Raw genomic sequence first — 16,783 nt, 5'->3', positions numbered from 1 at the left:
ATGAGGTTCTGAGAGTACCTTAAGGGATTATCAACCTCAAAGCAACTACAACTGTGACAAGATCGGTCTATTCTATAGTCTGCTTTCTGGTCAAAGATTAGCCTGATAGGGTGACTCATGCCATGGAGGGAAGAAAAGGAAAATTCTCATGACAGTTCTTTTTGCCACAAGTGTAAATGCATGGTGTTCCAAAGGTGTAAAGACAAAACCAATAGAATATGAACCCAATGCAAATTTTTGAATGATTATGATTTTAATGAAACAGTGGTTAAAAAAACTGGAAGTTAAAATTAAAAAGCAAAAAAGGGGAACTGTCTTCTTATGGACCGATGTGCAGCACATCCACCCCTTGCTGTTTTGGAAAATGTTCAAGTGGAATTTTTCCCTCCAAACTGTACCAGTGTTCTACAGCTGCTTGATTCGGGCATTATTGCAATTTTCAAATTGCATTATAGAAAAAGACTGGTTCAATATTTGACAGCATTGACTGATGCGGGAAATGAAAATTTCTCCATTAACTTACTACAAGCCACGGAATTTATTTCAGTGCCTGACAAATGGTGTCATCCTCCACAATTAACAGCTTTTTCCATAAAGCTCACACCTTACTGGAAGAAACTGCTGCTGATAATAATGGTGGGGGTGGCTGTGTGTGGTAATGAAGTAGCTCTACTGGAGGGTACAGATTTCGACAGTTTTGAACGTCTTGATGATAATCTCGCCATGTGCGCGGAACTCCAGGATGAGGATATTATTGCTGATGTGTGTACTAACAACATGATGACAATCAAGAATGTGGACTAGTTTCAAGTGACAGTGATGGAGATTATGACCTGAATCTTGAAACACCTAAACTGAGTGAACTGTCAAGTGCAAGTGATGTGTGCAGGCATTACATCAATGCAAAAATGAATTCATTAATAAGTTTACAAAATGAGGTACAAGCACTTAATGCACAAAAATTGAAACAAGCCAAATTATCTGATTTCTTTAAAGCAGTGTCAAGTTCAAAATAATACATTTTCTCTTAATGCTATATCTTTGTTGGTTGTACTGTGCAAGGTGCCAAACTACAATACAGTATCTAATTTCTCTAAAGCAAGACCGATTTTTTTCTTTTTTCTTTTAATACTGTACTCTATCTCTGTCGTTTGTAAAGTTTACACATTGCTGTATCTATATCTGACTTCTAAGTAATCCTGAGTTACAATCTTTTCTCTTTCCCTTGATATATGTATAAATCAGATTCAACTGTAATTCTTACCTGTGAATTCTGAGAACCTGATGTTGGGAGGAAGGATCCAGATGGTACATGTTGTGAAGCAGTCACTGAAATCGAGCAAATTGTACTCATCAATGTGTTTTATAGTTGGGTAGTCAACTCACCTCCCGGCTACAGTTTGGTAGAGGTCATTCATTCAGGTTGGCAGCTTGCTAGTGGTCACACACACACATAGAATGTTCTGCTGGAGCTACAGCGGAGCTGTGCTTTTCATAGCATGGGATATTCCTGTCACAGGACTGGAATGTGTAATGTGACAACATGCCGTATAGTGAATGCCAGGCATAGTCAAGGCGCAACAGTAGAGAAAGTGGACGCTTATGCCATCTGTGGGCCAGAATCGAAGGCAAAGCAGAAGTGCTTCCGCCTGGTGGCAGCTAAATTAAAGAACACTATGCGGGAGACAGTGTCTGGCTTGTGCTGCACTCTGACAGCGAAATAACAAAAGAATTAAACTAAATAATATTGTTATGTGTAGTAAAAATATAAATGTAATATTACTTTAATATATGAAAATGACTGTAATTGAATATTGTAATGCTATGGTAGGTTTAATTATAAATAGAGAACCTGGCGTAATGTAAAATAATGTTTAGGTGTGGGGGGAATCCCCGAGAATGAGAACAGTGTACAGGTTGGCACGTAATATTGGCGGTACAAGTAAGTTGGCATAGCTCTGAGGCAGAACAAGTGTTAAGTGGCGTAAAAGTGACTGCCGGTGTGTGCTACGGTAACGTTGCTAACAGACCATTTAGAAGTGAGCTGAAAACAGATATGGACTTCGTTTATCGTATGGCTACAAGCTAAATGGACACTAAGTCTTGTAAGATGCAGGATTTTGAAGGAGATGGGTTGTGAGTGGCAAAATAGTACGGTTTCCTGCTGTGAGGTACATGGCACTGCATGGTGCAATGCCATGTTAATTGCGACGAGTTACTTGTGCCAGTGGACCAGTAACCGCAGCCAATGGCGTATTGTGATCCCAATAACTGATGAGGTCCATCGGTGAGCTCACTTCGGTAGCAATGAACTAGAAGTTATCTTACAAGAGCATTATTATGAACAGTGGTTGTTATACCGATGCCATTACCAGTACATTTATATTCTGTGACTCAGTTTGTGTAATAGTGAAACCAAGTTCTCTATAGTGTGTTAAGTTTGAAGGCAATAATAATTTTGTGGTTTAAATTGCATTCCCAGAGTGTAATCAATTATTTAAAGGAAATAGCTCATTATTACCCCATATCCATTGATTTCTATGTGCTATAACATCAGTGAAAAGTTATGGTGCGTATCGGCGTAGCTATATTACAAGAGAAAATAGTCGGAATTAACGCCGAAATTGCCAGCAGACGCCGCTTCACGCAACAGATGGAAGATGCCAGGTACTGTGCCACCTTAATTACTATCTAGCTCGGTGTGGTGGCTTTTCAGTACATTGCCATAGTCAAAAATTACTGGGTTCCATCCGAGCAATGTGATTCTCAACTAGTGTTTTCAGTAACTATATTGACAACCAGATCTATATTGTTCTCTAATTAAGTGTTCAAGGAAATTGCTGCCACCTTGGTACACATTGTGCCTTCAGCACAATGCAAGCTCAGTAACATTAAATTCAGTAATTACAATTTGTGTAGTTTACATTAACCCAAAACAAGTTCAAGTGTTTATCATGTGTGTTTATGTATTGTGAAACGATTTCAGGCTGTGGTATTGTTTTAAATGAATACTGCCCTCCTGCTAGGCAATATCAAACACAGAATTAAGTGCTCCCTGTTCAGTCACTTCAAAGAGATTATCAGTGCTACTAATAAATATAGACGTAAAAATAAGTTTGTTACGCACCATTATCATTATTTATTCCAAAAATTCCGTGTAGTAGTTGGATCACCATAGGGTGTCTATTCAAACCTATTACACGAGAGAGCCGCTTTCCAGAAGTCCAATGCCGCATGGTCTAATAATAAAGCAGTAAATTCAGGTAGTGGCACTGCAAATGGGACATGGTAGGTTGGTGCAATGGACATGTCTTTCACCTGGGTCTTTTACAGGTTGGTATGATCCATTGGGAGTGGATGCGGCATAAGGATGGGCAGTAAAACACTATTTTCAGATGGATGGGAAGGAAACATGGTTGATAAACAGTAAGAAAAAGAAGGTTTTTGAAGACATGAATGTGTGGTGCTATAGAAGAATGTTGAAAATTAGGTAGGTAGAATTGTGTAACAAATAAAAAAGTAAAGAATAGAATAAGAGAGGAAAGACATTTACGACACAACTTAAGAAAAAGAAAATATAGGTTGACAGGACTCATGTGTCAAGGAGTAAATACATAGGTAAGTACAGAGGGTAAGAATTGTAGAGGATGATCGAGACTTGAATACAGTAAGAAGGTGCAAATTGATGATAGTTAAAGTAATTGTGGTACAATGAAACCACATGCACAGGAAATTGTAGTGTGGAAAGCTGCATCAAACTAATCTTCACACTGAAGACAACAATAACAACAACAGCAACAGCAACAACAACAACAACAACAACACACACACACACACACACACACACACACACACACACAATGCAATGTTATTCTCAAGTATGTAGATGAGAGTTACCCTTGGAATACATCCTTTGTTCCCATAATCCTCCTGGCCTCAATCTCTGCTAGTGTCTTGCCCCACACCCACATCCTCCCTGCCCCAGGATGCTAAATTCACTCAACCTGCACATGTACCCCTCTTTCAAACAGTCTCCCCTTCCAAACCCGCTTCCCCACATCACCACCATTGTGTGCTGCACAAACAGACCTGTACCAGCAAACTTTTGTTGCTTTCCTATTCCATGCACCTGCTCCCTCCCCTTCCAAACATTCCTACCCTATCTGCTGCCTCCGTCCAAGCTGTCATTCACCCTTCCCCAAACCTCCCTCCTGCTGCTTGCCTTCTTTCTTTTCTCACACACTCCACCCGACTTGCCCTCTCACACCAGTCTGCCTTGGAACTGCAGCCTGGCATTGTGTATTCAGCCAGCACAATGTAGCTGTTGTTTGAAGGGGGTGGGGCAGAGGGGAAGGGAGGGGAGGGAAGGACAGGAGAAGGGAGGGGAGTGGAGTATGACTGCGCATGTATGTGTGTACGCTAGGTCAGAAAAGATTTCATCTGAAAGCTAGCAACATTTTCAGACTTTACTCCTAAATTACTTACATTCTGCCAGAACTTCCCACACCATGCTTAATGCAATGTTTGAAAGAGAGTTATTATTCTGAGGTATAAAACAAGTTCTGCCAAAAGGACACCAGATCGTTTTATTACTGCCTTCTTTTACGTAAATTTCTATTTTGAGGAGAAGGTAAATGTTTTTTCCTCGCATTGAGCATGGCGTCCATGATATGTTAAGCAGCAGCATTCACAGCATATAAAAATAAACTTTTAGTGAAGGTACATTAAGTAATAAAACATTCTGCTAAGTAAAGGACGACTTAACTGAGGTTGAGACAACACAAACTTACCATTTAACAGTTTAATAAGGCGATTGACGTCAACATTGATATGTTGTATAAGTTCTATATCACTGTAATCAGGATTTTCTTCATTGCATGTACTAAGCTCCTGCAACCTGGGAAAAGGAATGATACAAATTTTTGCTCCACGAAAAAGAAATTAAATCATGAAATGAATGAAACTACTACAAAGAATGTTAATCAACATTAAAGGCAACATTGACGGAAATAAAAAATTCAATACTCTCAAGGACAATGTCATTTTATTAACGTGTGAGGTAGTGTGAAGTTGTTCATTGTAGGAGTATATGATAACAAATTCAGACCAAATGAAACATACATCACGGTAATAGGGGCCCAAACAGTTGCATCAATAAACGGTGTACCCCCACCTAGTGGCAACACAGGCATCTTTTCCTGTCGAAGAAATGGCAGTAGCATGGGGATAACAGCCACTGCAATGTAGCAGTCACTGATTGCTTTATCATGCAGGATCGCCAAATGTGATCACGAGTTGTAACTGATAGCCTCCCACACAATAAAGCCAGGGATGGGACTAGTGTGTCATGGGCAAATGTTCTTTGAAGTGAGCAGCTCACCAGGTCCATGCCATACTTCTCCACATCCATTACTCATTTACAGACAGAGCCTATTCTCATCAGTGAAGACAGTTGAGTGCCATTCCACACCCTAGTCAACTCTTTCGTGATACCGGAGTTGGCATGCCTGGCAATGTCGTAGTGTCAGAGGACCTCCTGTATGCAGAAGGTTCCCAATAGTCCCTGATGATACAGCAGGTGCTATATGTGCCTGCTTTTCATACCCAGATGATAATCAGTTGGCCATCGCTGCTAGCACAATGCATCGATCTTGGTTGGGAATGTACTACAGACCACTACTGAAAGCACTGTATCAACTGTCATAATGCAGTGCAGTACGTTATACTTTGTCTGCAGTCCACAATGTTAGCTGTATTACGTATTTTTAATCATCTGTACTCACATCCTGTAATGTGACTAGACGTATGTTATAATATTTTGATGATGACACGTCATTCAGGCATATTGGATATTTTGTGGTATGTAAGTAATAATAATTGTATGATCTGTATATTTTTTTTATTTTCAGTTCATCTTTGCATTTGATAATGGCTATTAAGTTAAAACTGCATAACTGTGAAACAACTAAATATTAAAATGTAGTCAAATGGCGCCAATTTCACACAGGAAGTTCTACATGATTGTGGCCGCCAACAAAGAAAAAAACATTCCATAAGCATGAATTCTCACCTTCTCTGAGTCACAGATTTTAAAAAAGCTTTTTACTTTGTTTCAACATAGTACATATACTAACAGCCCGTCAGTTACAAGATTGGTACATGCTTGTTTTCTTGGACACCACTGTAGGACAGGAGTGATAGACTCACCCACAAGCAGTAAACATCCAGAAGATGAGAGATTTAAATCACATCATATTAGGATGTACTAAGTATCTTCCACACCAAATGAAATTTAAAAATGCGGCGTCCCTTGCAAACAAATATATAAACCCTGATGTGTGAGAACAATAGCCAAATTAATACTTTAATAGCAAGTTACCTAGGACAAGCAGACATAAATCTCTGATGTTCAAATACTCACATTTGTAAATTTATATGTGTAAAAATCTTTACTAATCTTAAAAACACTCATAAATGGCTGTATTATTTCCCGCTCTGTCCATCTTCACTGTAATTATTAAGGTACCCTATCTTGCCTCTAATTTTGAAGTACAGCGAACAACCAGTTCTCTGCATTCACGGAACATCACTAATCATTCAAGTGTTTTTGAAGGAAAATAATCTCTTCACATCACTGGATGTTGATGATGCACATTTTAGGATGTGAAATATTCCCAGAAATATGTCCGCTGGAGTGCGTTCTTCTCCCCCACTGAGGATAGTGGCAAAAGTACGTTAGCCTGGATTTATTGTCAAAACAACGTCAAACTTATTGACTACCCTCTGCTACAGATGAATGGCGCTGGCAAGAAAGCTGAGGCTGCTACAAATGTATGCCAGTGCATTTTCAATTTTAGGTTCAGTGAAAGCATTTTGTGACTTTCATACTAAAACTGAAACTGAAGGTTCTCTCAGAAAGTTAGAAAACCTCCCCATCAATGAACCTTTGTAAATGCTTTATGACTTGTACTGAACTCTGTTTGTTTGATTTTTTTATGTACAGTATTGGACTTCAGTGACCACACGTTTCTTGGGCACTAGTAGTATATGTGTTACTACAATTTCCTTACTTTTCTGAAGTCAATTATCTGACTTTACATTCAGATATCTTTTAATTTCAATTTGTTTTGCTGCTCACTTTCTAATTTAAATGAATTAGGCTGACTTGTACTCTGCAGTCAGTACATGATCGGTAACTGGTAAAATCAGACAGGGTTCTCAATGCAATTGATATCAATACTAACTGTAATCACTGAGAATATCATGCCTCACATTTCTTTGCGTGTGATTCAGGTGAAAAGGTAGGTTTTGCTGCAGATGCAGGTGGCAGAGATGCAGTGTTTTTTTCTACGGAAATTGAGTTTGTTCAGTGCCTTATATTTTAGTATTATTACAACAAATTGGATTCACATGCTCATTCATTCTGCACGTGGCTATCATCACATCACTTAAACACTGTTATGCTTGGTAAGATATTTGATACAATTGCTCATGTTCAATGAAATTCAATTTTCCTCTCTACTATGCCTGCTGTAAATTGTTGTGCTAATAAGTAAGTGTTCACCGCCTACTTAATTTTCAACATATTCTTTGCAGTCATAGTGCACTACTAAGTTTGATTCGTGGATCAAAACTTGTATACAAGATGGAATGTCAGGGTTTATCTGGAATTACTTTCCTGTGTAATCTTACTTAAAACACCTCGCAGTTATCTTACAAATGTAGCAAATATCAAGAAACAATTCATTTCTGGATTCTGGAGTCTTTCGTATCTGCATCAATAATATTTTATTCCTAGATGGCTGCACTGCTTTGGTCTTTGCGTGTGCATCACTACATATATGTTGCTGGTTAAGACTTCGCAGAAAACTCAGTCTGCTTACTGTATACTCAACATAGAAAATCTGTTCATCAGCAGTGAAAGTTGTGCCAATCATAACCCACAATTTTAATTTAGATAATAACTGTGATACAACAGGAGGCATTATCAACACAAATGGTCAAAACTCTTAAGAAGGGCTATTTGGAAAACTTTCTTGGTGCTCTGTAATGAATCAAGACCAGGCAGAACGTCTCTTGGTTGCAGAAATCTGTGGTTCAACCTAGATTCTGGCCAGTTTTGAACTTATTTTTATTTATAAATTATTTAATCCATGATTGTAGATTTTCACAAAGTTTTCTAGCCCCCAGGAGCAAATTTGTCATAAATACTGTTTTTTGTTCAGGTATCTATATTTTAGTATACTGCGATGCTACTCTATGATGATTAGTTTGCACATAAATGACAGTAAATGCTAATAAAAGAAAACTATATCTTTTTTTGTTAATTTACAGTGTAACTGTAATATTAGACAAAACATATGCCACTATTTATTTTTTTCTTGCAATACTATCAATACTTGTTAAAGTAAATTCTTTTTATTAATGTATTTAAAAAGAAGTTTTGTGTTAAATTATTAATCAACATCATATATGAGCATAATGTTTTGTTTATCTCTGTTTTTTATTTTGAGTCACAACCCTCGCACTTTTACTCTTAAGTGTTTTTTTTTTTAGAAGCTCCTTGGTCAAGTGACTTCTTGTGTAAACAGTGCCTCTAGATTCAGAAATAAATCTAAGTATTTCAAAACCAAACTCACCACTTTTTGTCAGCACCTGATCTTTACTGAGAATAAATAAGTTTTTTTCCTCAACAAAATACAATAGGTTATAGGTCCGAGTTACGTGTGTAAAAATGTGTGCAAAAAGTGACAGGTATAGTTTTCTTTTAACTCGTATTTGAGAGTGTGTTTTTTGGTTTTAGAGAGAAATGGATCTGGTAAAACATATCAAGCCGTTGAATAGTGAAACTGATTGGCCAATGTGGAAGAGAAAAATACGAGATCTAATCGACTATCATGAAGGAGCTTTACACATAATTGATGGGAAGTCAGTAAAACCTGAGCCACTGTTTGAAGGTGCTAATGATGCAGCAATAAAGGATCATAAAGCCAAGCCAGATTTTTTAACATAAAGCAAACACTTATGCCAAGTCGATGATTACAAGACACTGTGTATCAGAAGATCATGGACAAAGAAATGGCTCATGAAGCGTGGGAGACATTGAAGCAGAATTTCGAAGCATCATCAAAGGACCAGCTGTTCAAGATTTGTTCAGATTTCTTTGCATTTAATCAGACTCAGGAAGAAGACATCTCCACACACATCGCAAAGTTAACAAGTCTGTGGAATGAACTGAACAACGGGCTTGATCTGCTATTGGTATGTATAGTTTTACATATTCTACCTGCAAGCTTTGATTCCTTTAAATCGAGTTGGATGTTATTAACGAGAGATGATAAGAAAAGTTTAATGAATTAAAGGAACAACTGTGCATGTTTGAGAGAAATTTCATAAGGAGTAGTGAAAAATCAAACAAGAGGCATTACTAGTCAAATCAGGTGAACAAAACAAAATAAAAACTAACAAATTCAACGTTAAAGGAAAATGTAACTATTGCAAAGAACCGGGCCACTGGATCAAATATTGTAAGAAGTGGATTGCTGATGGAAGACCAGCTAAAAATACAACTGTTCAGAAAAACATGGACAAAACTGTAATAACGAATGTAGCATTGTTTACTATTTGTGGCGAGGCTTGTTCATTAGAAGTGAATGTATACAATTGGTGGATTGACAACAGTGTAAACGAAATATATGACAAATAGTCCTGATTACTTTGTCAGCTTTGAAGCATTCAACAATCCCTGCTCTATAATGGCTGCTGGACAGGAGTCTCTAGAAGCAACAGGAAGAGGATCAATTCGGATTCTGGTAACAGTTGGCAGCAGATGTGAAGAACTGACCCTGACTGATGTCTGGCATGTACCAAAAATTTCCAAAAACCTTATCCTCTTTGGTTTGAAGCTGGCACAGTACTTACAGTAGAATATCTTTGGCTTCTCTCTGACAACCATGCCTCCATCCTTGCTACCCTCCCTGTTTACTTTTCCCTGTTGCTTCATAACCTGGGTTGTGAGTAACTGAATCCACTTTCCCTTCTTCCCTTTTTTCCCCCTCTCTCCTCCCTGACGAAGGAACAAAGTTCCGAAAGCTAGGAATGTAAATTTTCAGTTCTGTTTTATGTGTATCTATCGGCTGTACTGAGCTGAGGTAAGTACTGGCCAGCCCCTCTATCTCTTTGTTAGTATTTGTTTCACATCTTATATGAGATTTTCCATTAATCATTTAGATCACTTATATGGTCCACATCCTTCATTGTTTTGTCCCTTTTGTTAGATATCACTTACATCTGTCATCTTAACACTTTCTCTTCTTCAGTGTTTTATATATACATAAATAAATATTTTCGTCACCAACTGTGCTACTTTCATCTTCCTCCTATTATCTTGTTCCGTTTTTAGTCCTCTTCTCTTTTTTATTTATTGATTTATTTATTCAACATTCCATAGTTTTAACGTTCGTTATTCGCTGTTTCCCAGCCAACAATCACTGCCAACAATCTCTTCCACACCTACCAGTATCATCCATTTCCGTCGATTTCTTGTAGCTGGCGATATTTTTGTGCCATTGGCTATCTTTTTCTGCCACAAGAAAATTTTTTTGGGACATTTCTGCGCCACCCGCGATCTTTTTTGCGGCATGCGCGATCTTTTTTGTGGCACGCGCGATCTTTTTTCGCCACTCGCTATCTCTGTTTTTGAGCAACGTGTGTTCTTTTCCCCTGATCTGGACATACTTGCTTGGTCTGGTCAACTTTTTCCGTATTTTTCTTATTTAGTGGTCTTCCTTTGGTACTGAACATTACCAACACAATTTCTTTCCTTCTCGTCCTTCCCTCCGTGTTTTACTCCTTCTTATGATTACTATTTCAACTTTAGTTATTTAATTTCCCTACCCACCAGTTACCCACTATGTACCCTAATCCTATACCACATTATTTACATTCATTCCGGAAACATGCATTCACCGTAGCCAAACTGCAATCCCACATACTTTTCCTCCAGTCCTGCTTAACCTTTGGAATTACTCCTAAAGGGCTTACCTTAAAAGTTCCCATCTCCGGGTGCAATTCCTCCTTCCACCAGTCTCTCCTGGACTTCCAGAACCTTCAATCCTTAGCCCTTACCCAACTTGTCCTGAATCTCTACACTACTTCATGTAACCACCACTCCCAACAGCTCCTATCTCTCTTCAAAGTCCTCCACTTCTCAAACCCTTGCTTGGAGAACACACTGAGGAACATCATCCTAGAAACCAGCTGCAAACTTGAGTTCCATGCCACACACCACCTGAAAAAACTATCCACAGTGCTAGTACAACACCTAAGAAGTGGGGTCCCTCTCCCTATCCCTCACAAACACCAACCACAACAGAACCTTCAACAAACCCCCCTCATAGCCAACAAACCTAGCCTAGCCACCCTACTCAATCTCCCCATCCCAGCACATACCCCACACAGACCAAATCTCAACTATAACCACAGTCAAATGCCACATATCACCAGTCCCAATTCAGTCCTAAACCTCTCATCCAGATCCCTCTCTCCTCCAGAGACATCTGTTCTATCAAAAGGCTTAACCTTTAGCCCCACACCTAAATTCAACTACACTGCCCTGGTTAAAGATCTCCTCTCATTCACCCGGAACCTCAACTGGAAATATCACTTCACTACCCAAACACAGCCCCCAAATACTAGACCCAGTGTTGAACCCTGTCTAGAACAGTTCCGACTGCCTTCTCAAAGGGATCCTCCTCCCCTCCCCCAAAACCATCCCTTGCAGACATTTCAGGAATTCCTCACATCCAGTGTTGCCTCCCAGTCCTTCTTGAAGAACATCCCGACAACCCCCAACATCACCCCAGCTGAATCCCGTGCCATTAACGAGCTGAAAATTGACCGCTCTATTGTCATCCTCCCGGCGGATAAAGGCTCCACAACTGTCGTACTTGACCGTGTGGGGTATGTGGCAGAAGGACTGCGTCAACTCTCTGACACCTCAACCTACAAAGCTGTTACCCAGGATCCCATTCCCTCCATCCAGACTGAGCTGCAAAAAATCCTAAAAATCCAAGGTCCCTCACAAGGCCTCACAACGGCTTCCATAGACTTACTCACTCCACCTGAGCCACGTACCCCTACCTTCTACCTATTACCCAAAATCCACAAAGAGAACCATCCTGGCCGTCCCATTGTAGCAGGCTTCAAATCCCCAACCGAACGTATCTCAGCTCTGGTAGACCAGCACCTACAACCTATCACCCGCAGACTCCCATCCTACATCAAAGACACAAACCACTTCCTAGAACGCCTCAAATCCATTCCCACCCCTCTCCCACCTGAAACCTTTCTTGTCACCATAGATGCTACATCCCTTTACACAAACATCCCACATACCCATGGTCTCTCTGCCCTTGAGCACTACCTCTCCCAACGCCCACCCGAAGATCTTCCAAAAACCTCGTTCCTTATCACACTTACCAACTTCATCCTCACCCATAATTACTTCACTTTTGAAGGCCAGACCTACAAACAAATCAGGGGAACAGCCATGGGAACCAGGGTGGCTCCCTCCTATGCCAACCTCTTCATGGGCTGCATGGAGGAGGCCTTCCTGAAGACCCAACAGCTGCTTCCCCTGGCCTGGTATAGGTTTATAGATGACATCTTTGTGGTCTGGACTCATGGTGAAGAAACACTCCTTAATTTCCTCCATAACCTCAACTCCTTTTCGAATCTGAATTTCACCTGGTCCTTCTCCAAAACCCAAGCCACCTTCCTGGATGTTGACCTTCATCTTGTTGAAGCTCACATTCACACCTCTGTCCATATCAAACCCACAAACAAACAACAGTACCTTCACTTTGATAGCTGCCATCCTTTCCACATCAAACGCTCCCTTCCCTACAGCCTAGGTATTCGTGGCAAACGTATCTGCTCCAGTGACGAATCCCTCAACAATTACACCAATAACCTGACCAGTGCTTTCCTCTCCTGCAACTATCCTGCAGACCTTGTCCACAAACAGATTTCCCGAGCAATACATTCCTCCCCGTCCAACAACAATGTTCCTACCCCCAGACCACACAGAAGCATCCCCCTTGTCACCCAATATTATCCTGGCCTCGAAAACATCAACAAATTACTCCGCCAGGGATATGACTTTCTCAAGTCAACCCCTGAAATGAGATCATCCCTTGACAAAATTCTCCCCACACCACCCAGAGTTGCCTTTCGTCACCCCCCTAACCTCCGTAACATCCTTGTTAAACCCTACAATATTCCCAGACTACCTTCTCTACCCAGCGGTTCCTACCCCTGTAACCGACCCCGCTGCAAAACCTGCCCCATGCATCCCTCCACAACCACCTACTCCAGCCCCGCTACTGGTAAAACATACACAATTCAAGGCAGGGCTATGTGTGAAACTACACATGTCATTTATCAACTGACATGCCTGCACTGCACAGCCTTTTACATCGGCATGACAACAACTAAACTGGCTGAGCGCATGAACGGACACAGACGAACTGACCGCCTAGGAGATGCCCAATACCCAGTAGCGGAGCATGCCCTCCAGCATAATTCTAGGGACCTAGGAACCTGCTACACCGTATGTGCCATTTGGCTTCTCCCGCCCAGCACCAGTCCCTCTGAACTGCGGAGATGGGAACTTGCACTCCAACACATCCTTTCATCCCGCCATCCCCCTGGACTGAACCTACGTTAATCAACCTCACTCCCATTCACTCTTCAGTCTTCTCCTCTTTCCCTTTCCTCTTTAGCCATTCACGCATCTTTTCATCCTACATAGTTGTGTTTATCTTTATACTATATACCTCTTTACTTCTGTATGCATCCTCTTTGGTTTGAAGCTGGCACAGTACTTACAGTAGAATATCTTTGGCTTCCCTCTGACAACCATGCCTCCATCCTTGCTACCCTCCCTGTTTACCTTTCCCTGTTGCTTCATAACCTGGGTTGTGAGTAACTGAATCCACTTTCCCTTCTTCCCTTTTTTCCCCTCTCTCCTCCCTGATGAAGGAACAAAGTTCCGAAAGCTAGGAATGTAAATTTTCAGTTCTGTTTTATGTGTATCTATCGGCTGTACTGAGCTGAGGTAAGTACTGGCCAGCCCCTCTATCTCTTTGTTAGTATTTGTTTCACAAAAACCTTATTTCTGTTTTAGCTGCCAAAGACCATAACAAAAATAGTATATTTCAGTCAAGTACTACATATTGCTCTTTGACAACTGGTGGTAGAGCGAGACTGTGTGGAAATCGTAAAGTTGGTAGTACTTTATACAAAGCAGAAATTAAGCCCTTAGTGCCAGAGAAGGGTGCAACGATGAATCTTTCAGTGGAAGATAGATTTGATGTACTTCAACTGTATCATGAGAGATGGGATCATCAAGACAAGCGTCATGTTAAAACAAAATTCAAAAAGGAATTTAACATTGATGTTAGGGAAGGGCAGAGATTTGTGAACCATGCAAATTTGGGAAAGCGCATCGTCTACCATTTGGAACTAGAGAAAATCAACAAGGCCTGCTGAGTTGATATCAGCTGATCCGTGCGGACCTTTTCAGAGTCATTCCAGGTGAATATTACCTTGTTTTGTTCAAATATAATTGCACCAAGTTTCACTATGCCGGCCGAAGTGGCCGTGCGGTTAAAGGCGCTGCTGTCTGGAACCGCAAGACCGCTACGGTCGCAGGTTCGAATCCTGCCTTGGGCATGGATGTTTGTGATGTCCTTAGGTTAGTTAGGTTTAACTAGTTCTAAGTTCTAGGGGACTAATGACCTCAGCAGTTGAGTCCCATAGTGCTCAGAGCCTTTTGAACCATTTGAAGTTTCACTATGGTTATTTTGCTGCAGAAAAATCAGAGTTGAGTAAAATTCTCAAAGATTTTCTCTCACGTACAAAGGCATTGGGGCACTCTGTTAAAGAGATGCTGAGTGACAATGGCAAGGAGTTTGATAACAAAGAGGTTAGATCCACCCAAAGTTCAAATGGTATAACACAGTGATTGACTGCTCCCTATACTCCTGAGCAAAATGGTATTTGTGAGCCGGATAATAGGACAGTTGTTGAGATGGCCAGGACACTTAAGTATTCAAATCTAGATGTCACTTATCCGGAACAGATATGAGTTGAGCTGGTTAACACAGAAATTTACAGAATAGGACAGGGAAGTCATCTGTAGAAGGTTTCAGCCCTTACAAGTTGTGGGAACAGAAAAAGCCTAAACATCTTAGGATTATTGGCTCAACATGTTATGTACACACTCCAAGTGAAACACGAAAGAAAATGGACAAGAAATCTGTGAAAGGACATCTCATTGGTTATGATGGTGATGAACGCTTCAGGATTTGGATAAAAGAAAGTAATTCAATTGTGCTGTCCAGAGATGTGCAATTTGAAGAAAACTGGGATTCTGTACTAAACAAGTTACACTACCATTTCAAGATGTTGAAAAGCCCATTGCAGGTCCAGATTATATTAAAAATCAATCAGAGAGTGAGGAAAATAAACACTCAGAAGATAGTTGGAGCATAAAACTAGTTCAGACACAGAATCTGATGATGACATTCTTGAACCTTGCAAATAGGAAATAGGAGTGAAGTTAAGAGATCGTTCATCATTAAAGAGACCAACATAACTCAATGATTATGCAATGATAACAGAAGATTTCTTTGTCACAAATGAGGTTCCTGAAACCTATGAGGATGCTCTTAGACATGAAGACAGCATCAAATTGAAAGAAGCAATGGACAGAGAAATGGAATCTCTGATCAAAAATGAAACCTGGGAGCTTGAAGACTTACCGAAGGGTGCCAAGGAAATCCCATGTAAATAGTGGTTTCGACTGAAAACAAATGAAGAAGGTCAGATCAAAAAATTTATGCTCAACTGGTTGCCAAGGGTTTCAGTCAACAAGAAGGTGTAGATTACAGTCAAACTTTTAGTCCAGTTGCAAAAATGACAATGATTCGGTCTATTCTGAGTGTTGCTGCAACTAAAAGAATGTATATTGGATAGTTTGATGTGTCAATGGCCTTCCTGTATGGAAAACTTGAGGAAACCATTTACATGGCACAACCAATAGGATATGAAGATGGAACCAACAGAGTTTGCAGGCTGAAGAAAAGCCTGTATGGTTTAAAACAAGCACCAAGATGCTGGAACAAGCAATTCAGAGAATTTTTGGTCGATCTAGATTTCAGAGTAAGCCAAGTAGATCCGTGCTTGTACGTTCAAAATAAAAATTGCAAAGATGTTCTGGTAATTTTGTATGTTGATAACAGGTTGGTAGCTGCCACTGATTCAAATGATTTGAGCATTTTCTTTCAACAATTGCAAAAGGAGTTCAGGATCACAACGGCACATGGAAAATATTATTTAGGTCTGTAAATTGAACATGGCAAGGATGGCTGTATCAAGATTCACCAAAAGGCTTATGCATAACGAATATTAAAACGTTTCAGCTTTCCAGAGTGTAAAGCAGTTTCTACCCCAATGTTGAAAGTTACAGATGTTTCACAGTCAGAGAAAGATAACAAGGTAGAACAGTCTTTTCCAAATAGATAAGCAGTTGGAGCATTAATGTATCTGATGCCAGACCTAGACTTCAGTGTAAGTGTTCTGTCAAGATCTCTCAAGAATCCCACCAAAGAAAACATATTAAGAGTAAAAAGGGTTCTTCATTATGTATCAGTAATGACTGAATATGGAATCACATACAAATCAATAGGAAAGAGCACAACTCTGGAATGCTACAGTG

The 16,783-nt window shown here is 40.1% G+C and overlaps 1 protein-coding gene across 3 annotated transcripts in view; it reads right to left on the bottom strand.

Moving 5' to 3' along the window:
- LOC124795984 (neurofibromin) overlaps positions 1 to 16,783 on the bottom strand; it is a 489,110-nt gene that overhangs the window by 421,475 nt on the left and 50,852 nt on the right. For all 3 annotated transcript variants that reach the window (XM_047260068.1, XM_047260083.1, XM_047260076.1), the window contains exon 5: positions 4,791 to 4,897. In XM_047260068.1, coding sequence (XP_047116024.1) covers positions 4,791 to 4,897 — 107 coding nt within the window. The remainder of the gene's footprint in view (positions 1 to 4,790; positions 4,898 to 16,783) is intronic.

Source organism: Schistocerca piceifrons, chromosome 1, assembly GCF_021461385.2.
Source record: "Schistocerca piceifrons isolate TAMUIC-IGC-003096 chromosome 1, iqSchPice1.1, whole genome shotgun sequence".
Classification (NCBI taxonomy): domain Eukaryota; kingdom Metazoa; phylum Arthropoda; class Insecta; order Orthoptera; family Acrididae; genus Schistocerca; species Schistocerca piceifrons.
This window is presented reverse-complemented; position numbering and strand designations above follow the sequence as displayed.